Source organism: Micrasema longulum, unplaced genomic scaffold (genome assembly GCF_059751315.1).
Source record: "Micrasema longulum isolate JH-2025_06_02 unplaced genomic scaffold, ASM5975131v1 h1tg000133l, whole genome shotgun sequence".
NCBI lineage: Eukaryota > Metazoa > Arthropoda > Insecta > Trichoptera > Brachycentridae > Micrasema > Micrasema longulum.
The window spans coordinates 2,126,087-2,150,893 of record NW_028277339.1 but is presented as its reverse complement, the minus strand read 5'-3'; the positions used below and the strand labels follow the sequence as shown (position 1 = coordinate 2,150,893).

General features: G+C 31.6%; 1 protein-coding gene across 1 annotated transcript in view; it reads left to right on the top strand.

Annotated features, from left to right (window-relative positions):
• The window catches only part of LOC148284312 (atrial natriuretic peptide-converting enzyme), a 90,250-nt gene that overhangs the window by 1,165 nt on the left and 64,278 nt on the right, over nt 1-24,807 (top strand). Inside the window, exon 2 of the mRNA XM_088242328.1 lies at nt 3,861-4,034. Within this exon, the coding sequence (XP_088098454.1) occupies nt 3,969-4,034 (66 nt within the window). The 5' untranslated portion in view covers nt 3,861-3,968. The remainder of the gene's footprint in view (nt 1-3,860; nt 4,035-24,807) is intronic.

Below are 24,807 nucleotides of genomic sequence, written 5' to 3'. Positions count from 1 at the left end.
AAATAACAAAATAAAACGAAAAATGACAAAGAGCATAATATTATTTAAAAAAAATGATATTTTAAACATTACAGAAAGTCTAAAACTTCGTTAGAATCATCAGTAAATACTCGTACTTCATGTTCATTGTGTGTGGAATGTTTGTCATCAAAACATTCTTGTAAAAATTTAACTCCACAAAATTGTTTTCCCGATTTTCACCATAGTGTTTATTTAGCAGAGTTTTGACGTCGAAAGCTTGGCTTTTATGACGGCTGCACCATGTGGTAATGGCTCAGGGTTAATTATAATGTTATTTAAAGTTTATATTAGTTCTTAAGATGCTATAAACTAACTTTATAAATAGTAAATAAATATTATGTAAAATAAGTTAGTGACGTATTCATGAGACCAAAAGCTCGATGTGAATACAATATAGTAGAAAGTGGAAGCATAAAACAAAAAAAAAACATTTTTGAGAAGGGTATATGGAAGTTTAGGCATTTACAGGGCTTATGACCTGTCTTCGGCAGGTTTAAGTGGCCACTTTACACACTGTGTAACATTCACCATTCTGCCCATGTTTGAACATCCACATTTCCTCAACTCTTCCATCTGTTGACTTTTGTGAAGTAAAAGATTCACATTCTATCACTTCTTCACAATATTTCAAATAATCCCACTTCGCCTGTTTATCTGAGAGAGCTCATCCAACCTCTTTCACAACACGGACTATCTCTTCATTCTAGTAACGAGAGAACCCTTTTAATACCCTGTCATCGCTCTAATTTTTTTGCCTCCTCTTTCACAGTAGTAGCCGCTCGATTGTGGAATAATCTACCCACTAATGTTAGAGACGCCCCTTCTTTATTTACATTTAAGTCAAGATTAAAATGTCACTATCTAAATATTTAAATTGTTCCTTTATCCTTCTTCTTTCCTTCCCATCCCCTCTCCTCTCTTCATAGTAAAGTGTTATTTTTTTTTTACATATATTTATTTTTGTTAATCTTTGCTTTTAATTTTTGTATAAAATTGTAAGATTCAATATGTCCGTGTATTTATAATTTTCTCAAACTGAACGGTTTGGGTAGGTAGGAAGAAATTGCCTTAAGGCAATATACCTGCCCTTATATGTATATTTATTGTATATGTATATAAAGTGTCAAAATAAATAAATAAATAAAAAGAGCTGAAACCTTTATCACGTGGGTGAGATTCATCCGGCTGAACCAAATCACCTACTAGGCAACGCCTGAAAACAATTTTCCAATTTTTATACTTCTTCTTTTACCAGGTAGTAATTCAACAATGTTTGATTATGTCCAAATGCTTGCAGACTGACTGGATTTCCTCCCTAGGGAGTTGTGCATATTTAAATTTATTTCAACAGAGAGGGACAACTCCCTAGGGAGGAAATCAAGCCAGTCTGCAAGCATTTGGACATAATCAAACATCGTTGAAAAAAATAACAATAACAAAACATAGAAATAACAATAACACGAAAATAAACAAATTTGGGGAATGTCTCGCAGCAGTCTCCTGCAATAAAATAAGTATATCGATACAAAAGTGATTAATTTATTATTGTCACGTAATTTGAATTATTTCTACAATCATGGAAAAGGTGACATTGACAAACATTCAGAACCACAAAAAATCCTACATTTTAAATATAATTTTCATGTTCAAACAATGATAAAGAATAATAAGTGTGTTGAATCTTGAGAATTTTCCAAGTTTGCAAAAAATAGTAGTTGATTCACAGAATCACAGGTCCAATGGAGCGAGTCAATGGAGCGGAAAAACTCGTTTATCAGCAAGTTAATAAACCCATTTCCCACGGAAATTAATTTGTTGTCTAAAGATGTCTTAACTTGAGAAACGATTTAAACGTTGTTTGTGCACCATTATTTTCTGCATAAGGTATTATTGGCTTGAGTAGTATGAAAAAAGTGTTGCACTAACTGCACCTATATATATCTGCGTACATATTGTGTCATTAAAAAGTTCTAGATAGTGAAATAAAAAATAAATCATCATTACCATGTCCCTATTTGTAACTAGAGGTGCATAGGCCACTTCATTGGTAGTCCAATGACAAAGTTCGTGCTACGGGAAATTGGATATGAAAAGTGTTTTCTTATGCGCAGTAAAAATTAAAGGATTTATTTGTCAAAAATGCATAAAAAATTAATAAAAATGATCTTTGTGTTACGTCACAAGTTCACTGGGATATTTTAAATTTTTTTTGGTAAAAAAGAAATATTAGCGTTCTTATAATTTACCCTAATATTTCAATTTTGGTGGCCATTTTTAACGAGTTGTAAATAACTCACTATTAGAAAAGGGAAATCAAGTTGGGGTAGAGTGGGGTTTGAGCCTCGGACCTCCGGCCCGCGAGTCCGCAACACTAGCCACGGGACCACAACCCGATTCATATATATATATATATATCAATGATAGAGTGTTGTGAGACATTTCCGGTTTCCGGAAAGTCCCCTATTCAGCAAAACTTTCTGGCGAGAACTTGTGACGTCATGTGCGGAGTAATTTCATAATTACAAAAGTTAATATTTCGTTCATAAAAAAATCATAGCACTGATAATACTGTATACATAAAAATACACAAAAAAATTGACTTACTTTGATAGTCTATTAACAAATAAAAACATATAAAAAAAACACCAAACTCCCTTATTGAAGCGTATCAGCGATATTTTTGTCACGCGGAAGGTAAGGTTATCAGTCTTACGCTTGAGATGCTAGCGTTTTTTTTAGAATTTACATTTACTGCTTTCAAAGCCCCTATCGCCGTCACAACAATCTAAGTATATTCAGTCAATTTGTCAGTCACCCTCAATCTGGTTTTCCCAATTATGACTGATAGGGTATGTTAGTTCATTAGCTTATTAGTAAAACGTTTGTATTTATTTCAAATAAATACATAAACATTCTCACTCCACCCGGACAATAACAATGTAAATACACTTTTAAAACAATTACATTAAATATTATTTACGTACCGTTAAAGATATGTTACATTGGCATCAGCGCAAAATAATAATATATCGATTACAAGCTGTCTATTCCTTTTGAATTTTACACTTGATTTGGAAAGTTCATCTAGAATACGGAAATTAGGGGCATATTGTTTCTTTTTAAGATAGTAAATGGCATGTTGGACTCCTTCTGACTTGTTAAACATTAATCAATTCCGAATACCCGTTAGGGCTACTACACATAATGTGCCATTTCATATACACATTGCTGCAATAAAATATGATTTTAATTCACATATTCCAAGATTGCCCAGTCTAGGGAACCATTAGTCGTTTTGACATTTTTAGCACAAGCCAAATCAAGTTTAAACTTGCTATTATAGAAAAAGTTTAGGATTCTGACTGCTATTGAAATTTTTATGTTAATTTGTACAAAGAGAGAAAGAAATGTATAAATAAATATATGTTAAATATAAACATACGTACGTATTACCAAGTATGTTAGGTATAATGTGTCGCATATTATTAAAATGTAGTACAATGTATAAAACAACTATGTAATATGTATAACTATATTGTATTATTTCATAATTTCGTACACTGTTATGTTTAATGCATTGATGTTTATGTTTATATAAGGCATTTGTGCCGAGTACACGAATAAAATAATATATAAAGTTTCGTCTCATGGTGGAGTTATAAATTCTATGTTTCTAAATATTTATGGAAGTAAACTGATTCACCTTTCAATGATCATTGATCTTCCTGTTTATCCGCCGGTAAATTGTAACAACACAACACAACACCACTCAAGCTTTATGTCACGACTCGTCACGCCAACTCTCATTTTACTTCACGTATTGTCTCCTTTTGTTGCAGATGCTTGAAGCCAGGATGGCTATAGCTGCCCAGTGTTAATGGACTTCAATAGGGCCTAGTGTAGAAGAGTTGCCCAGTGTATGTACAGTGAGTCGTAATCGATCCATCATGGTCGTGTCTCCAAAAAAAATGGACCACAAAAATGGAAAGAGAAAGGACTCTTGGGATTCCAAGGTAAGTTTGATTAAAGATTATATTGAACATTTTGCGAAATACATTCGTCACAGATTTTCCAATCTATGGTAAATTTCATGTTTCAAAAATTAGTACTAGAAGCACTCAATATTGTGATTTTCCACGTGAGCAATTTAACTACGTATTAAATTTGAGTAAAACCGTAAAACAAATTTAATACGCCGAAAAAAAATAAAAATAATAATGTCTCGACTCTCGACAAAGGAACAGTGGTGTTTTGAAACCATTTGACATGCTTAATTTATTTATTGTTTTACACTTAATATGCATACACGTAAAATAATTATTTCATAATATTATGTAACTTTTTTCGTGTGAAACAAAGGAAAGTTGAGCTTTTGCAGATTCGTGAGCCAAAACAACTCGTTTGATTTTTTTAAAATCACCACAGATGTGATCATTAAAAATCTTAAAACGTCACATTTAAGGGTTTTCTTTTTAACTTTTTTAGGTTTATTAATATGTATTTAAAAAACACACTATTCTTGTATTTCATACAAAAAATATTCATTTTAATTCTTTTAATACCTATTTATGAATTGTTTCCATTACATTATGCGCAAGTATTAGCAGTTATTTAAAAGTAAATTATAGCAACAATTATATTAACCAAAAATAATTATGGTGGATATGATAAATCATCTTTAGGGGCGTTTTGAATGCAGATTTGATATTGATTGCATAGAATAAATAACTTACACGCTATTCGATAGTGACAGATTTTTCAATAAAATTATCAAAAAAATCATTTTCAATTATTAGACATGGGTATTCGATTTTAGTATATTTTTTCAGTAACGTAGTATACCTACATAAATATAAGTATTTTAAATGTATTTTATGAAAGAAAAAACATACATTTCCATGTGGTACAGTTAAGAACCCGCTACGTACTTCGGATTACGAAATTTCGATAATCCCTTTTTTGTAATAACTCGTGTGTTTGCTGTATAAAGCAGACCAAAGAAAATAGAGACACTAATTTGATCCATTGACCACGACAGCTCTAACATACTTTTTATACACGAAAAGCGTGCAAGCAATTCATACGCTTTGTAATTTGTAATCAATTTTATCATTTTTGAGCATTGAACGGATAATAAACAAAGAAAAAAAAACGTTTGTTGCGTTCGATCGCGAATCCGATTAAAGTTAAATGGTTGAGGAAGCCCACAACGGCAGCGTAATGTAAAGCCGTAGACGGAAAAGATACCTGTCAGTAGTTCACACGGCCAATGGGAATCGGGAGTTCCGATTTTGGTTTATATCACTTCCATCTTTGCGTAGTGCATCGTTGTGGGAACTTTATTTCTCAACAAACTATATTCTCATCTTATATGCTAACTTACAACTTACTATTTGATGCAATATTCAGTTGTGAACTGGTAAGATATTAGCGGGTACGCAGTTATTAAGGCATACAAATTATAAAGGCTATGTTTATTCTCTACGTACATCTGGAGATTTATGCTGGAAATATGTGACATTTTGTCACCCACTCGACAATAGTCGATTGGGAATCTCGATTGCTTTGTCATAATGCTATTCTTGAAAACCCTCCGACAATTTAATTACAAAGACGAATGAGAAAGTGGCAACACTAACGAATCCGTATTTATCTATGGCCCATGGCTCTCCTACCACACGTAAACTGTTATTGTTTCTTGTCAGACTTCTTTCGTTGAATATTTTGTGTATGGAATATTATGAAAAAAATATAAGAAAATGTTTTACTGAGACACTGAAACATTTATAATTATTATTTGCCTTTGACATAACACACATCTACATGTTATTAGAAATATTTCATATGCATTTAATGGATTTTAAAAACAACTTGTATAATATACGAGTATATCTCAAATACGAGGAGCGATAAAATAATTTTCAAATCATGTTTCTAGTGAAACTTCATTTGATAATGGATTAAAAATAAGAATAGTTGTATTTGTTGCACATTTGTTGATACATCATAATTATAATATTGATCAGTGTTGTAAATTTTAAGTGAAGTACAACAAAAATACACACTCATCATTCAAACATAAATGCCGAGCTTTTTACAAAAAGGAAGTTTGACAGCTGAAGTTACGATGTCGCATTCGATTGTCAATGTCGAGTGCTTTGGGGCACTCGAGATAAAGTCGATTGGTTTTCAACCGACTGCATTCGTATGGGTGGTTCAAGAATGCTGTCACTCGTCAAATTACGGAAGTCGCATACGATTCTAAAGACGAATGAATCCAGCATAAGGTCCCTGTAGCTCAACTCTAACTCTAAATTAACCCATTTTTACTTCGGCTTATAGAACGTAAATATTTGTTTTTATGAAAAATATCAAAACTGATAACATGAATTGTTGATAAGAAAGAATGGAAATTACATCAATATTACTAGAACTTCAATGTTCATTAAATGACAGTGTTTAATTGATTTGAAAAAAGGATGGTTTAGGACAGTGGTCGGCAAACCGCGGCTGGCGAGCCGCATGTGTCTCTTGCCACTCAAGTGCGGCTCGTACTGCCCGAATTTCACTTTTAGATTTATTTTGTTAACGGGTCTTAATGAAGAACTTTAGGATTATTGTCACTGAAATGTCAAATGCGAGGCAAGGAGATTGAAAATGCTGTAATTAGATGATTAACTCGAAAATTATCTCAAGAGATAGGCCAAAAAGTATGACCGGTGCGGCGTGAGAAAAGGTTTTGTTTCTATTTTGAAAGGATAAACAGATCACGAGGTGCTTGTTTACTTTTGCATTATTCAGCAAGAAGTGCTTTGAGTTAGAAATATTAAAAAAAATTGGAATTGGTGACCAAGATTGTCAACACCATTAAAGCTTAAGCTTTTTATCATGGCCAATTCAAGAAATTTTGATTTGAAATGGAGAGCGAATACGTAAATCTTCTGCTCCATAATAAGTAAATCAATTTTATCAATGTTTTTACTTTTATCTTGAACCTAAATTCTTTAAAAGTCTGTCAAAAACTGTTGGGGACATATCAAAATATTCTAAATTTAAGCAGGAAATAAAAAAATATATTAATGGATCGAAATGCAACTGACCCGGACCTATGGTAGCCTTATAATTCCTTCAATTTAGGCATCCTACACTCAGTATATTTGTAACAATACATTTGTATTTAAAATCAACTATCTTTTGTATACCTATGTAAAAAGTCTAAAACATTGCATTGTGTAAAAAACACAAATCACACTAAACTAAAATTGTAAAATGTCTTCCTCAACACGGGTTTTTCTAGTGAGGAAAACATTGATAATTTAATTATATAATGTATTATTGTGAAGTATAAAATAAATAAAAATAAAAAATAAATAAAAAAGATTCGGTGGCTTTCAAAAGGAAACGTTTTAAAACGAAAATAAATTTAGCTCTCAAAGAAATCTTAATTGTTGTACTGCTTTTTTTTTGGGTAAGTTTACCGACCACTGGTTTAAGATATAACATCACTGTCTACAGGAACAAGCGTCCAGAGGAACACGTGCTGCCCCTGTACCATTTTTAAAAGTAGAAAATTTTAAAATTGTGCTTCGGATTGTGATTTTTACCGAACATCCAACTAATCCATGCAAAAAATGGAAGTCGCTCTGGTAAAACCCCGACGCGACGTTCTGTAAGATAAATATTGACTGGATATTTAATAGTTTACTAAAGAAATATGCAGTCAATGCAGTCAATTCCATATCTAATTTGTCAAATTAGATATGGACTAAATACTTTCTAATAATTATATGCGAAGATAGATACATTTACCGTCTATAAAGGAAACTTTCAATTTGTGTACGAAAACTAATGTTGAAGAGCAATATACACTGTTCTGGCATCGAGACAACACTATTGCATTGGCAAGAAGGTTTATAACTTTTTGCCAGAATCGTGGAAAAGCGGGAGTGTTGTCAAGTTGCGAAAGGTGTTGACCTCGCTCTTTCATGACATTGGTCGTAAGGAGTTAGAAATGCTGATGCGTGCCGTGGATTGGAGATGCTTACTGAATGATAAAAATAAAATATAAAAAAATGAATAGTAAAAAAATATATACATAAATGGCAATATGAAGTTTCGCATAATATATTAAATAAATTTTCTATGTTTTATGAATGTATACGTATGTGTATGCGCATGGGTATATGTACATGTGTGTGTATGTATATGTGTGTGTGTATGTATATATATTTTTGTATATATGTGTATGTATGTTTATATGTGTATGTATGTTTATATGTATATGTGTGTATATGTATGTGTGTATGTATATGTATCAAAATGTGTATAGGAGTCAGTTTATATTTTATTAGTCTGTGCTTTCTATTAACTTGTACACCATTTCATGTATTAAATGTAATTGCCTAGCTTAGAACGGAGTATGTGCCCTTGTTAGCTGGGCAAAGTGAACAAAAAATTTTAATTATGATAAAAGGTATAAATAAATAAAAATAAACAAATAAATAAAAATAAATATTTTAAGTTTGTCCAAATGTTTGTAGACAGGCTGAATTTCGTACCTAGGGAGATATTCAGATCTAAATTTGTTGTAACAGAGAGGAAAATCATTTTGAGAAGGGAATATGGAAGTCTTGGCATTAACAAGGCTTATGACCTGTCATTGGCTGGTTTAAATGGCTATTTTACACACTGAATAATAGGTCATAAGCCCTGTAAATGCCTAGACTTCCATATTCCCTTCTCAAAGTGTTAGCCCTCTTTGTTGGAACAAATGTAGATCTTAATAACTCCCTAGGGAGGAAATCCAGCCTGTCTACAAAAATTTGGACATACTCAAAATATTGTTGATTAAACTAACAGGTATAAGAAGTATAAAAATCGGGAAATGGTTTTCAGGCGTTGCCTAGTAGGTGAATTGGTTCAGCAGGATGGATCTCACCCACATGATAAAGGTTTTAGCTCTTTAACTTCACAAAAGTCAACAGATGGAAAAGTTGAGGAAATGCAAACGTTTAAACATGGGCAGAATTGTGAATGTTACACAGTATGTAAAGTGGCTACTTAAACCAGCTAATGACAGGTCATAAGCCATGTAAATGCCTAGACTTCAATATTCCCCTTTCATTATGTTTAACACATGCTAAATATTTTCGAAAGCTAAACAAGTGAGAATTTTAATAAAATTTAAGGCCGTTAGTCTTGAGACAGGTATATTTAATGTAGTCATATTAAGTACACATTGCCTTGCGAAGCTTCAAAAAGGGTTACTTATTTCCTGTAATTATTTATTATTTGTAAAGCGGAACGAAAAGGGTGGGCCTTTAAAATAAAATGACAAAATAATGTTTAATGATGAAAGTGAACGATAATTAGCATTTTTTATATCAATTTTTACCATCTGATACCTATTGAAACGTTGTAATACTCGTAATATTTGTGAACTATAAAGGTACAAATATACACATACATATATTAATACTTATTTCTCGTTTACATTTACTGGTTCAATTTTTGTTCTATTTTCAAACATTTTTTTAAAATTTTATAAATATCTATTATTTATTTATTTATTTTAAAGAAACAAACAGTCGACAATGATAAAATAACATTTTTTTAAAAATACAGTTTAAAGATAGACCAGCAAATTTTCTAAATAAAAATCATACACATTATTAAATTGTGTTACAACAAAAGGATATATTTATGTGTATTTGTATGAGAGTAAGTGTAGATGTGTGTTTATGTGTATTAGTGTGGGAGTAAGTGTTCAGGTGTGTGCACCATTAAATAGCCAGTGGGATCGTATCTATGTGGCTATGTCATTTAGTTTTTAATAATGTTTAAATTGTTTTATGAATTTATAGGACTACTTTTTACAATATTCTCTGTAAAGGATAAAAAAACCAACTGACGAGCCGATTAAGGGTTTTTTATTATTTTTCTTTTATTAACATGTTCTTCTTTTTTTATTATTAAAAAAAGAAATATTTGCGTTCTTATGATTTACCCAAATATTTCATTTTGAGGGCCATTTTCAACGAGTTGTAAATAACTCACTATTAGAAAATGGAATCAAGTTGGGGTAGAGTGGGATTCGAACCACGGACCTTTGGTCCGTGAGTCCGAGACACTAGCCACGGGACCACAACCCGATTCATTCTTATTCTAATAAACAATAAAAATGTGTAAGGTAATTTATTTATTTAGACATTTGTAAAAAAAACATAAACAGCTAGTTATAACTTACATTATAATCAATATGTATTATACAAATATAATTTCAATTACTTTATTAAAAGTAATTAAATTCAGATGCATTACGCCTTCCTATTTTTTTCATATATCTGATTCTTCATTTGATTGAATTATTTGAGCAACTTTGTATAAGTTATCTCTCTGTTTATTCCGGCCTTAAGCAACTTCGCGAAATGGTTATGATGTGAAATATTTTTTGACATCCATGACGTTATTACGTGTTACAAATGTTTAATTAATTTGAACTAAAATGTATTAGAGACAATGAATCAAACGAACAAATTTGAATTAGTAACATTTAAAAATTATATTACACACTACGTAATTTATAATTTATTGTCTATTGTTTTTCTGTAACAGTTCCTCGAGTCTTTCGTCATTCAGTTTTGGGTTTATTATGCATTTACTTGAAGACTCATTGATTACATAAAACAAAACAAATTAAACATATTCAAATTCTGTATCGAATTAACGATACTACAGATTTGAGACATTGTATCTGTACATTTATTAAAATACATAATATTAAAACTCTTAAATTCCATACTAATCATGATCAAAATACCTTTGTCTTCTAAGGTGTAAAAAATTATAATAATCTTCCCAATAAACTAAAAACTATTAAAATTAATATATCAATAAATAAATTTAAAGTTAATTTAAAGAAATTTTTTGAACACGTGTAAAAACAACATTGAATTTTAATTAGTATGAATGTATTATTGTTTTATGTTGTTTCTTTATATATCCTATGTTTTTATTTTTCTTTCTCGTGTACTCGTATTTTAAATTATATAAACTCTTATAAATAAAAAACTAAAACAGTGTAAGTCACTCTCCAAGCACAAGAGTTAGTTCTTTTTTTGGAGAGTTACGGTGATAACATTTACTAGATGTGTTAAAGTAGATATGTTTAGAATTTTACAAAATCATGTACTTTTTATGAAATTTAAAAATAAAAAAATAAAAAATATAAAACTAAATCATCCTTTATGCAGTGTTGTTCAAGAAAAATCATTTGAAATTTGATCGAAAAAACCTCGAATCCCACCGAAAACAAAAGGGTCTGGACACGTCACCACGTCGCGCGTCGAGGCGCCGCACAGTGTTTTGACCCATACAAGCTACAAGATAAAAAGTCACTTTTGAATTCTTAAACGATGACGTCATGGGGGCATTACCAGATAGTTAGTGTGACGATTGTAAGCCTAATTGGGGTGATTAATGCTTAGGGTGATTCATACCAGAATATGAAAGTCGGATAATTGGTTTTTGAAAGCCTAATTACATTTATTTGCATTTTGGCGTCCGACGTGTAAAGGTTGTTTATCAAGTTTAAAGTTTTTTATTTCGATTAAAAAAAAAATGGAAGCTATTTTGGAAGGTATGTTGTATAGTTTTTTTTTAAATATTTTAATGTATTTCATTTAGGCATTTAAAAAAACAATAATTTAACTTATGTATTTTTCAGTAGTTAAAAAAATATCAATTTCTAACTTCTCGAGAATTTATCTCGGAGAGTATATCAAAGTAGCAAAATATTATTTTTATTTTTCAATAGACCAATTTATTGTTAATTCATTACAGTTTCGATATTTTACCGCACGAAGTTGCATCTATCTTATTTTGTTATTTTACAGGTACCAGATACGAGATTTCCAGGCAAGAATTGTACGTGATGTGGAAGAGTTTGACGAAGAAAGAAAGGCTTCAAGGAGTGTTAAATAATATTGTTAGTAAATTTGAAGTCGGCGAACTCGGTGCAAGTGGTGAAAAACTGTTAAAAGTCTAATTAAGCTTATTTGTTTAAATATAAGCAGAAAATGGACCGAATCTGGCTGTAAACTAGATAGATTTGTTAAAAAAAATTTGAATGGCTCGACGGTAGTGAAAATATTTTGATATGTGAAAACTTTCGACAAAGTCCTTCAGTAGACATGAATGAACCATCTACGTCTACTGGAAGGCCCGCAAAGGATTTTGGGGCATGCAGTGATCAGTGCAAAAGGACAAAAGTGCGTGATTTAGTGAGTACGAAGACATCTGAAGAACTTTCGTTTGCCACGCAGGTATCTATTCGAGCATCAGGAAAACGCACAGTTGCCGATCTCCTAAAGAAAATTTTGAAAGCTACTCCCAATGAAGTAGCAAAAATACTTAGGGAACGTCAACAAGTAAACAAACAGCGGGCATTGACAATTGAGGAAGCGCTAAGTTTATACGTTGACTGTAAATTATCTTCGCATTCCTACAAAGTTATGCGTAAAAATGCCATAAAAACCGACCACAACATATATCCGGCATTTTATAGTTTAAGAAAAACAAAAAAAGCATGTTGCCTGAGCAAGGAATTTGTCAAAACAACGGAAACTAGTGCAAAAATCCAGCTACAAGTGATTTAAAATCATACGGTGGAACGATTGCTAAATGTAGAATCAGAAGTCTTAAAAGAAAGAGTTCCTTCAGGTTCTGTACTGACTCTTATATGCAAGTGGGGTGGAGATGGAAGCTCGGGACATAGTAATTATAAACAGAAATTTTACACAGAGCATGCAATAGATGAATTTTTATTTATTATGTCATTCGTTCCAATACAACTAAGGCTTAATGATGACCCTAATATAGTAATTTGGCAAAATTTAAGCCCTTCCTCAACCTCTTATTGTCGTCCTTTTAAATTTATTTTCGCCAAAGAAACTGATATTCTTACTAAGTCTGAAATCGAAAAACTTCAAGATGCAATTGAAAAACTTGAAAATTTTAATGTTAATATTGGAGGTGTAGTATTGTCCATAAAATTTAAAATGCTTTTAACAATGGTAGATGGTAAAATTTGCAACGTTTTGGCTGAAAATAAGTCAACCATGTCCTGTTATATTTGTGGCGCCAAATCCAGTGAAATGAACCTTATTAGTATTAATAGAGTTTTTCGACAAGAATTTTATTCCTTTGGCTTATCTACATTACATGCTCTTTTTATATTTCTCAAAATACATCTATTTGAAAATCACTTATAACAAATGTTTTATTTAAAAACCTTTAAGTTTTATCATCATCATACCATATCCGCTCCCTATGTGGAGCATATGGATTCCATAATCTGCCTCCGGCCAAGCGATCGACCTCCCGTACATCCTCCCAAGTTAAGTCCACGTACCGCAACTCTGACGCAAACTGCCCACAAATTGTCAACAGTGGACGACCAGGACGCCAAGAACCTGATGCCTTGTAACATAGGCAAGCATGGTTAAGGCTTTTGGAAGGCATACGTAGTACATGGCCTTGCCAGCCAAAACGCCTTGGATGACAGTAGATACCAAGGGTTGCTGTGTCCGTTGCCTCACTTCTGTGTTCCTTAGAATGCCAAACTTTTAAGTTTATTTAAACCCTTTCAGTTGTCATGTTTAACATAATAAAATCAGCTGTAAAATGGTTATTCTGACAAAACAAGTGAAGGCAGATTAGTTCTCTCGGGTGAAATCTTTATTTTATGCCTAAGTATCTAATATAATTTTCAATGATTTATTTTATAGGTTGACCGATTTATCAGTCAATAGAATTAAAGTAATAATTTCAATTATTTATGATCCTTAAATACATTATTGGATGCAGATATCAATTTTCAGAAAATTTATTTCGTTTATTAAATAACAAAATGTGACATATTTTTTATAAAACGAATTATTATTACATATTTAATAAAAAAAACCTCTTTTTAGGATTAAATGAATCGCATACGTGAGTTAAAAGTACATTCAGAATTTTTAGTTTCTAGCTTGTATGAAACGAAACACTGTGCGCCGTGCCGCGGTACGGTCCCAAGTACGGTGCGCCCGCCCAGTAGTTGATGTTTCTCAAAATATTCGTATAACGGTTCGTACTCAAACTTGCAGATTTTGTCTAGATATGGACCGCGAAAGACGTATTCTTTTCTTGTTATTAATAATTTAGTACGCGGCACGGCGCCGCGCCGTTGTGATGGTCCAGACCCTAAGAGTTAATAACAATTTACCAATATCCATATTTCCCAGTAAAACTCTGCACAGGGGAAAATTAATATGGCGCCAACGTACTGTCTTGCAGACTCCATATCCTTATATGAGTAATCTACGCTATTTTTCTGTCGGTATTAAATACATACAGTAAATAATTGGTCCTAAAACCACGTTCTTTAGGACAGATGATTCATAAAAAAAATGTTTTGAAAGTGGAACAGATGTTTTCTCTTGAAATTAGATTTGTCTTAGGGGAGGGCGGAAGAAGAAGAAGTAGCTTTTGTTTACTTTTTCGCTTTCTCTCTAAAGTTTGTATCAGTGATAAAGTCTTTCTTGCATTTAGGTCGAATACATCCGATCTAAATGCAAGGAAGACTTTTGTCGTTTTATGTCTGAATATGGGCATTTATTTCAGAAGCAAATTATAGAGAGAGCAAAAAAGTAAACTAATGCTACATCTTACATCCTTGTCTAACACATACATATCCAATTTTAAGATAAAACATCTATTACACTTTCAAGTATTTTATTGTTACTCATTTCGTCATGAAACAACGACGCTTGTGATTTTCTTTAACTTTACATGAGAGCCGTTTAAATTTTTTTGACAACATGATAAGTACTAGTATATCATTTGTTACTTGGGTTTGTTATATTTTATAGATTCTTTTCAACCTGGAATATACATACAACTTTTTTAAGATCAAATATCGTGAGTATACAAAGAAAACTGACCAAATCACGATTTTTGTTTATGGGCAAATCAAGGTTTTGTACGCCGTCACAAACTAACAGTTTTGTTATTTAGTACACTTTTGACTTTAAATTTCTTTTTTTTAAGCCAATCAACAGGCATGTGGAAGCCCTAACAGATTGGCATTAATAAGTATATATTATATAATTTCAATTAACCTAAACAATCTTAAAATCTATTTAAATTTACAAAGGTATAATTATGGCATAATCTAGGCGGACATGGTAAGTGTGTCTTCGCGAGTCAGGACTGACAACACCGCTAGCTTCTAGAATGCTTGCCTTGGCTGTCGAAAGACATCTACTTTATTAAATGAGATTTTGTTCACTGTTTTGAGGATCCTTGGCAGAAGGGAAAAGAATCCGATGTTGGTTTTATAATTTCCCACGGCTAAGGCAGCATTGGTACGCAAGTTACCGTGAGGTACATTAAGGTTAATCTGATCAAGAATATCATGAGAATCTATACAGTTAGATATTAATTTGTGCAAGCATATCAAACCAGCCAAAATCCTTCTGAATTCTAAACTGAAGATATGAAAGTACTCTAGACGATCATAATAGTTAATTATGAAAGTATTTGATCCAATTCTAAATATGAACGATTCTTTTGTTTTACATAGAGACAAAGCATTAGCAATTTAATGTGTTAGTATGGAAGTGTTTTGATTTTGTCAATATTTCCTGTAGCAGATGTTTATATACTGACTTGATAGTTCAAACATGGTTTCAGGACAAAATTATTTGTAATTCTTTCTTTTACGGGATAGAACCTTCTCGAAGTGTATGTATTTGAAAATTAAAAAAATATTTCCGCATTATATTTATGTTGGACATTTGTTCTCCTAAATGTTTACAAATTAAATAAAATAATTAGTTATACCAAATAAATATTTAAAAATTATTAAAATATGTTGAAACGCTAATCTGTATCCGGAACGCATAATATTCCTAACCAACAATGTCGTTAACCTAGAGTGAATGAGTTAAATTATAATATATTTCTAGGTCAGTGGTTGGCATCGTTTACTAGGTACGCTTAGAAAGTGGGTTAAATTATAATTTTTAGTTGAGTTTTCTTTGTAAATTATAAGTGTTGATTAAATTAACCGAATATTGAAAACATTTATCCAAAGTATGATGACTAATAAAATTATCTTATATAGGTACATAATACTTTTGTTGAATACTTTTAACGTATTAAACTCGCTATTATCATTCCAGTCGTTTGTAGAGGACTACATGGTACCGACTGGATAGTAATATTTTTTTGTAATATAAGAAAGACAAAAGAAAATATTCTGTAAAAGATTAGAAAGTACTTTCTTATTTTATAGTAATTAAAAAAGGAAATAAAAAATATAAAAAAACACAGAAATATTCCTCATTATTAAAGGGCAAAAAAATATATCATAGAAAAAAGGAGTTAATATCTTTAGTTTGAATCCAGAATATCGTGTGTTTTTTTCAAAGAAGGAAAGTTTGGGACCAATGAAATATTATCAGTAAAAAAAAGAATTCAAAATTTTTGGGCCTATAAAATATGCATGTCTTTGTAACACTGTGTAACATTCACCATTCTACCTATGTTCAAACATCCATATTTTCTCAACTCTTCCATCTGTTGACTTTCGGTAAGTAAGAGAGCTGAAACCTTTATCGTATTTATTATAGAAACAATCCCATGCAAAGACCTGAATCGTCCTAACAATCTCTCAGATCTTAAAGCAGACGAAACGGGTCCTAGAGCATGGTCGGCGCGTGTTCTCTTGAGTTAGTCTACTATTTAGATTTGTAATTTACCATTTCCCTTCCATGGGACAAGAACAACACAGACGGACAAGAGTTCAGTTCAGACAACCAATGCTAGTACCCAAGTATGTATCCTTGAGAAATTAACAGATTGCTTTTTTTACCTTGCATTTGTGTTTTGGTTGTTTTTTTCCCATCGTGCAACATACGCGGCGACATCACGAATGCGCGCGGCGAAAGTAGGACATAGTGGGGGGATTATTGGACATAGTCCGATGTATTTAAATACGATTCTACGCTCTTTCCTGACTACTATATATCTTAATTCTATGCTTTCAACGCTGTTTTAAATGTAAGTTGTTAATCAACAGGGCGTAACTTTATACTGAGGCCAATTTTGTGTACAAAAGCAAAATTAAGTTTTCTGTATAAAATATAAAAACAAGTTTTTTAAACACGTTCAATTACAGGTTAACGATGAAGATACTTTAATTTTTCATACAAAAATAAGTATTTTCGAACATAAATACCGATTTTACTTTATATCGTCTCGATACGTGCCGATGAAGATAGCGTTTGTAATCGAGGCCCAGGCTTATAAGTATTGAGCTAAGCTCGGCACCTGTCGATAGTCGCTGGTATAAATAAAGATAGAGAAAGGACACTTGATCTTTTCAATACCGATTGCAGCCTTGATATAATAATTTATATCTCCGTTCGATCTAGCTTAGTGCACCAATCTGTTGAAATGTTAAGACTGGGATTGAGAGTTTATGCATTAACAATATCAGTAACGCCACTTTAGACCGATGAAATATTATAAAACTTATCATTCTTGGATTGGAAATAGAGAAATAACTGTAAATCATTTAAGAATGTACAATTTCGTTTTGCAATTTACCTTCATAATAAGTTTTTTGGTAAATTTCCTGCTTTTAGTGACGACTACCATAGCAAAAACCATAAAGTTATATAGGTGCGAAGGTTTTCACGGTCACTGTTATCAATATTATGTATCTTTTCTGATAAACATAATCATTCTTTCCTACAAAACTAGAAATGTGCCTACTGCTGACTGTGACACGGTACAAATTACTAGTACATAAACACATACATTTCTCTATAAAACACACAGTTTTCCCTGAAGATGGCTCCTGCAACGGTAGCCGAAACATCGGATCAAATCCAACATACACGGTATCACCCAAAAAAGATACATAATATTCATAAAGTTATACTCGACGTTCGAGGGCCAGACCGCGAAACTTCGGAGGAACATTCCCCAAGGTAAACTTTTAAAAAATCCTAATATTTTTATTACAACTATTTTTTTTTGGTAAAATTTGAAAATGGAGTAAATTTTTATTTTCTAGAACAATTCTGCAAGCCTACCCTACAAAAAATATTGAAAAAAAAATGATGAATTGAAAACGTGTTTGACCAACGAAGCGATTCGCACCGGACGCGTACAAGGAAAGCGGCTGGATAGGAAAGGGGTATGGGTTTGTGGAAGGGATGCTTATCTAAGAAATTAAGGATTTAATCCATTTTCAAATCATGAAACATCATTAAAAAAACGAGTCTAGTGAAGAAGTTTCATAGGATTTTTTGAAAAGTTTAGCGTGAAGAATTTTCTTCTGAAATTTCACAGTATAGCTCTGAAACACCGTGCACGTTAAAATTGTTTGTGTTTTCGTTTTTTCCAAATAAAAAAAAACAATTTTTTAAATTAAAAAGTAAAACAAAATGATAAAGGCTATATGCCATTCGAAAGAAAATTTTCTGTTCTACAATATGTTTCTGTTTGCTTTCACGTTACATATACTATTTTGTTTGATTACAAGCTTTCAAAATGGAATATCAAGCAGACAAAAGTGATCATTTTCGACACCTAATCGCGATCTATCGAGGAATAAAGCTTTCAAAGCTGCTCGCGATATTTTAACTGTAAAAATTTTATAAATTATTGTCAAATTTGTCGTAAAATAATGAAGGAGAATAATAAGGCGCCAGTCCGGGAAAAGTTGAATTAATAATGCAGTTCAAAAAACCATTAGAATCAATATTTTTCTACCAGGAATCGAATCCAGTACCTCAAGAATGGTAGGCGGACTTATCTTCACTCGATTTCCTTTTTCAGCGTTTTTATCTGAGAGCAGCCATCGAGTCAAACACACTAGTCCAGGGTTCTGGTTCTAATCCACACACATAACTGTATTATTCATCCACCCGGACACAGCGATTATAATAAATAATCAAGCATTCCATTGAAAACTGATTACATAAAAAATAAATAAATTTATTTAAAAAAAATTGTCGCATTAGGTTTTTTTTCAAATAGTTGCAGATTTTCAAATGAACCTAAAATAGTTAGTATTATAATATTATTAGTCCTATAATTCTGATTTATGTCAAGTAGACGTAACGTGACATGTCCATTAACAATCCTTATACCCAGTGTCCTTAGGAATGTCGTTGCTTTGCAAGTTCGTGTCTTGTTTTAACACATTCGGTAATAAAAACTATCATTGTTTCAGAGAAAACGAATTAATTAAGACTTGGCTTAGCTCCATATTGTGAGATGAAGGTCAGAAGGCCTAAGAAGTATGGGGAGTTCAATAGGCCTGTTCTTGTGAAACTGGCGTCGCGACTTCGATTCTCGCCAGTCGAAAGGATATTTTTTTCTTTTTTTCTATTGTTTTTGGTGTTGTGGTGTATTCTTCATAACTTCCTTTCACATCCTCTGTTTCCCACCTGCTGACAAGCCTCTTAAATAGAGGCTTACCCGGTTATTCATTTTTAAACAAATGTATTCTTTAAATTTAAAAAAATATTTTTTCAAAAATATTTACAAAATAGTTTTAAATTAAAGTCCTGCTGAGTTGCATACAAACAACTCGTCAGCCGGTTCTTATAAGTTGCATCGATTATTCACACTTAACCTACATTAATAATAAGTTTACTTGAAAAACATTACATATTACATTATAAATATTAAAAATTATCACTAATACAAAAAACTTTTTTCTATTATTCATAATTTGAGCAAACGTCTCACTCCTGTATTTAACTCAGTTTTTTAAATATTGTTTGGTAACATGTTGAATATTTTAGGTAAACTGTAATGCAGTGTCCTTTTGCCATATTTATTGAAATATCTAGGAACAGCTAGCCCTTCCATACTAGTAAATCTGGTGTTGTAATCATGTACCAACTTGTGTTTATACTCGGAGTGCGACGCATGCTGACAAATTAATTTGTACCAAAGTAGAGCCCTAACCGTTAATTTATTTACAGATTTATACATCAATGATTTGGAAAAATTGTGTCTCTGGCGGTATACATCTTTATATAAAATGCATACCGCCAGAAATACAAAATTTTGTAATATATTATAAAATTTTATTCATATTAATAGCGTTCCTTTGTGGTTAAGCATTTCAGAAAATGTTAGTTAATGGTTGTATATGACCATGTACCGACTTTTCTACGTCTACTAGTTTCGAGACGAACCCGTCTCTTTGTCAGGACACTAAATATACTAACATGCACAACCCACTATACTTACACCTTTGGCATAGTACTTGCACAAAAATATAAAACCCACTTGTTTATATGACACATGCTATTAAAATCTAACACACTAAAAATTCATCAAAATTCATCAAAATTGTCTGGTATCGAATATCCTTTTCAAGATAGTGTCTATATCCGTGAACATATTATTTATCAGTCTTAGAATATAAATTATGTACAAAGATAATATAAAAAAGGTCATAAAATTGTTTATTCAAACTTGCCTACTTTCCGCACTATACGATAGTTCTTTAAAATCGCCAAACAATCGATTATATAAAATAAACTATATTACAAAGTGAATGAGCTCATGGCAAGGCCTTGCATAAAATTCAAATGAAAAGATTACAACAATTTGGTGAATGTTATGTTATTTAAATTACCGAGGTAACAACTTCGAAATAGGTAATCTCTACTTGATCTTTGATCTAAAATAAATACCGTAATTACTAGGCCATCTGAGATATGAACTTCATAATACTTTTGGTTGTATAACGTAAATACCATCATAATATACAATATACAGATCGATCATCGCATAACAAATATGGCCATAAGATGGTTCTAGACCGGTGGTCGGCAAACCGCGGCTCGCGAGCTGCACGCGGCTCTTTAACTACTCGAGTACGGCTCACACAGCGCAAGAGATCCCGGAGAAGAATCACGAAAACGAGACTAGTGAGCCCATTCTCTGCTATTTGATTCTTAAGGTAGGTTTTTAATCTCCTTAGAATGGAGAAACCTCTTTCGGGGGTTGCAGTGGATACGGAGAGCGGCTAAAATTTTAATAGTTTTTTATCTAGCCGACATTTTGGATTCGACCCAAATCATTATAGTACCCAGGTATTTATGCAATTTATTAAATTCATTATATCTTATGTCAACTACTTTTTGATAGGGAGGAGGAGTGTGAACCATCTAACCCCCCTACCCCTTAGATACGCGTCGTTGGGAATGACCCATGCCTGTGAACTGATTAAAACAGCGCAATAGATCGAAATGATTTAGCTAAACAGATGCGTGGAGTTTCACGGTTACTGTTATCAATATGAGAACATAGTTTACCTTGAAGATGGCTCCTACAACGGTAGCTGAAATGAATCCAACCTACAAGGGATCTCCCAAAATAGGATTTAGCTTCTTTTTAAAAAAAAATTCAGCCAACGATAAAAAATTCAATAAGATTTAATAAAAATAATGCTTTACAAGAATCGCACTTTTCCTCTTTCCAATTGTTCCAAGAAGCTAAACTTTTAGACATAAGACAAATATATTGTTTTCAATGTTTAAAATACATATTTAAGAACCAACATTTATTTATAAGTATTTCAAATAGATCAAGTCAAAGAAGGAATCGTGTGTTAGAAATACCACATTGTAAAACGAGGCTCTCACAAAGACATGCATATTTTATAGGCCTTTTAATTACTAAAAAAAAAATATTATATAATTTTTTACAGAACATTTTATTTTCTCTTTCTTATGTTACACAAAAATATTATAACTGTCTATTTTTTATAGGAGCAAAAATTGATCAACATTTTCTTGTAAACCCACGAACAGGCCATGTCTTTGTGGGATTTTTTGTTTACTATTTTTACTATTAATATGTATTTCATTGCTATGTAATTATCCTTTATTTTTGAAAACTCTGTTTTAACTCTTATGTTTATTGTAAAAAAACAAAAAAATAATAATAATTATATTTTAAATAACTTAAGATATAATATAAACGCTTTCATAATTCTTAAATCAATGAATTAACTTTTTACATGGACCAAATAAAAATAATAAAGAAATGAATACGAAGCAGAATGAGTTTGGTAGCAAAACCAGCCCTTAAGTTCAATAACCCTTTTTAAAAACGAGAGTTGGTAGACATTTGCTGTCGAAATTCAAGAGTACCCGCGAGACAGGTGCGCAATGTATATTTTGGACACTCATTGGGGGAATTTAAAACAAAGAAAGCGTACGTTTTTTCTGAAAGAATTCCTAATTAAATTTACGTATTTAAAATTCAGACGAACGGAGAGTTCAGATATTATTTATTGATGAACAAATTTACACTTAAAAAATTAATTTTTAATTTTATTTTTTCATATAGAGATATATATAAAAAAAACGTATCCCTAACTCTGAGGCTAAGAGCCCTGTGTTGAGTTTGGATAGAACATAAAAGAAAGTGGAAGCATGCTTATTATTAAAGAATACAACAAAAAATAATGTAAGATAAACATCAAATTTTACTAATAATACTATTTATAAACCTATGCAATGTCTCGCAGCAGTCTCCTGCAATGGTTTCTCTCCTTAGACAAAATCCAAACTTGTACACTTCTCCTGAAAGTGGCTTTTGTTTTGGAGAACTTAATATGTTCATCCAGAACATTGAACAATCTTGGGGCCACAAAAGAGAAATTTCTCTGAGCGAAAGTCGTGCGTGCTCTCGGTATTAAATAATTCAAATTTAACATACGAGTAAAACATACGTTTTTTATGGAGTTATGTTTTTTTTTAACATCGAGTATGTTTTCACAATATAAATTAAGTAGGCCTAGATTGATATGTTCATAGGTCATTGAACCAAAATGTTAAAAAAGTGTCAAGTCAGTTTTAAAATGATCTGTGTCCACTAAGGTTCCTTACCAAACGCAGCTAAGTGAAATAAAAAATATGAAGGGAATATTTTTTAGTTCACTTAGGATTTGGACTTTGAATATATTCCAAATCTAAAGAATGTTTTTGTATCTTGATGTTAAGTTGAGAATCACGAGGGTAAGTCAAGGGAGGGATAGGAATAAGGAATGAAAGATAAACAATCGGTCAGGAATAGTATCGATAAATGCTGTTCTGAACACAATATAATTTGCAAGATTTTGATTATTTTTAACATAATTTTCTTCATTTATTTTTAATTTATCCATATATATATTAATAAATCGCCGTGTTGTGTCTCGCAAAAACTGGAAAATGGCTTGACAGATTGACGTGCGGTTTTTTGCAAAATTTTCTAATTCACGTACATGAGGTTTACAAAAAATAACATCTTCAATATATTGAGTAGAAAAAAAGTTAGAAGCATTTATGTGTTTTCATCGATTTTCCAGGGTTGCATCCGACTGAAATGCATATTCCAAAAATTTGAAGAATGTTTTTTTTTTGTAAATTATAAAGTTCGTATTTTAACGTTTACTAACATCAATTATTTTCAATGGATACTGATTTTTTTAATTTCCTAACAATTTATTAATTTCTACATATTGACTTATTTTTAATGGGTTTTTAGTAATGCTTAAAACATTTTAACCAATATTCGAGACATTTTTGAAAAACGGATTCTTACACAGAATGCACCACCGCAGATAAGTTGCGTAGAGTTTGACGTTTGCAAAACGAATTCTTTATTTGAAAAAAATATTATTTCATGTTTCGGAATTGAACCACAAACAAGTACCAAGGTACCTACCTATCCTTGTAATTAAATCCAAAATTTGAATATTAAAAATGTTTAGTTTTGGAATTCAATCATAAACAAGTACTTAGGTACCTATATATCAATGAAAAGTATTTTTCCTTTTATCCGGTTTTATCCGGTTTTATCCGTTTTTGCATGCTTTCACGATAGTCATTTTTATTTTATTATTATTTATTTATTGACGGATTTATACAGTCCATTACAAAAATGGTAAACACATTTTCCTATACTTAATACGGGTACTAACGAAATAAAATACAACGAAATAAAATTAAAGTTAGGACAAAAAAAAATACTACCTCGAGACATGGTCTGGTCTATCCTTGTATGATATATTAATTCATTTATTTAAACACTTTATATACAAAAACAGTTTACATACATATGCATAAGGGCGGGCATATTGCCATAAGGCAATTTCTTCCTGCATACCCAAACCGTTCAGTTTGAGAAAATCAGCGGTATATGAACAATGAACATATTGTATGTATCTGAAATATTTTCATTATAAAACAAAACACTGATACACATATCTATTTTTTAAGAAATAAAAATTGACTAAATATTTTCACTATACTATGAAGAGAAGAGGGGGTAAAGAGGGTAGGAAAGAGGGTATCAACAATTGAGTAACTAATATGATTGTTAGGAGAAAAGCGGTCTGATTTTTATTCATACAAAAGTATTACCGTATTTTTTTCCTAGATTATGTCACTAGAGTAGTGATTTTTTTTAACACACAGATATTTTGACGATTCTCTTTTGTTTTGTTTTTTGATAAATGATTTATTACGGGAACTGGACCATCCAAAATACCCTTACAGCGTCCAGTTTCACCTGTTGTCTTCGGACGTACGCTATAAAATATATGATAACCATTTTTGAAAAACGCAAAAGGTTCTGACACAGATAATTTTATTTTGATTCTCTTTCTTAAAAAAAGTAACAAAACCATTACAATATGTAACTTTTTTCGGTGGT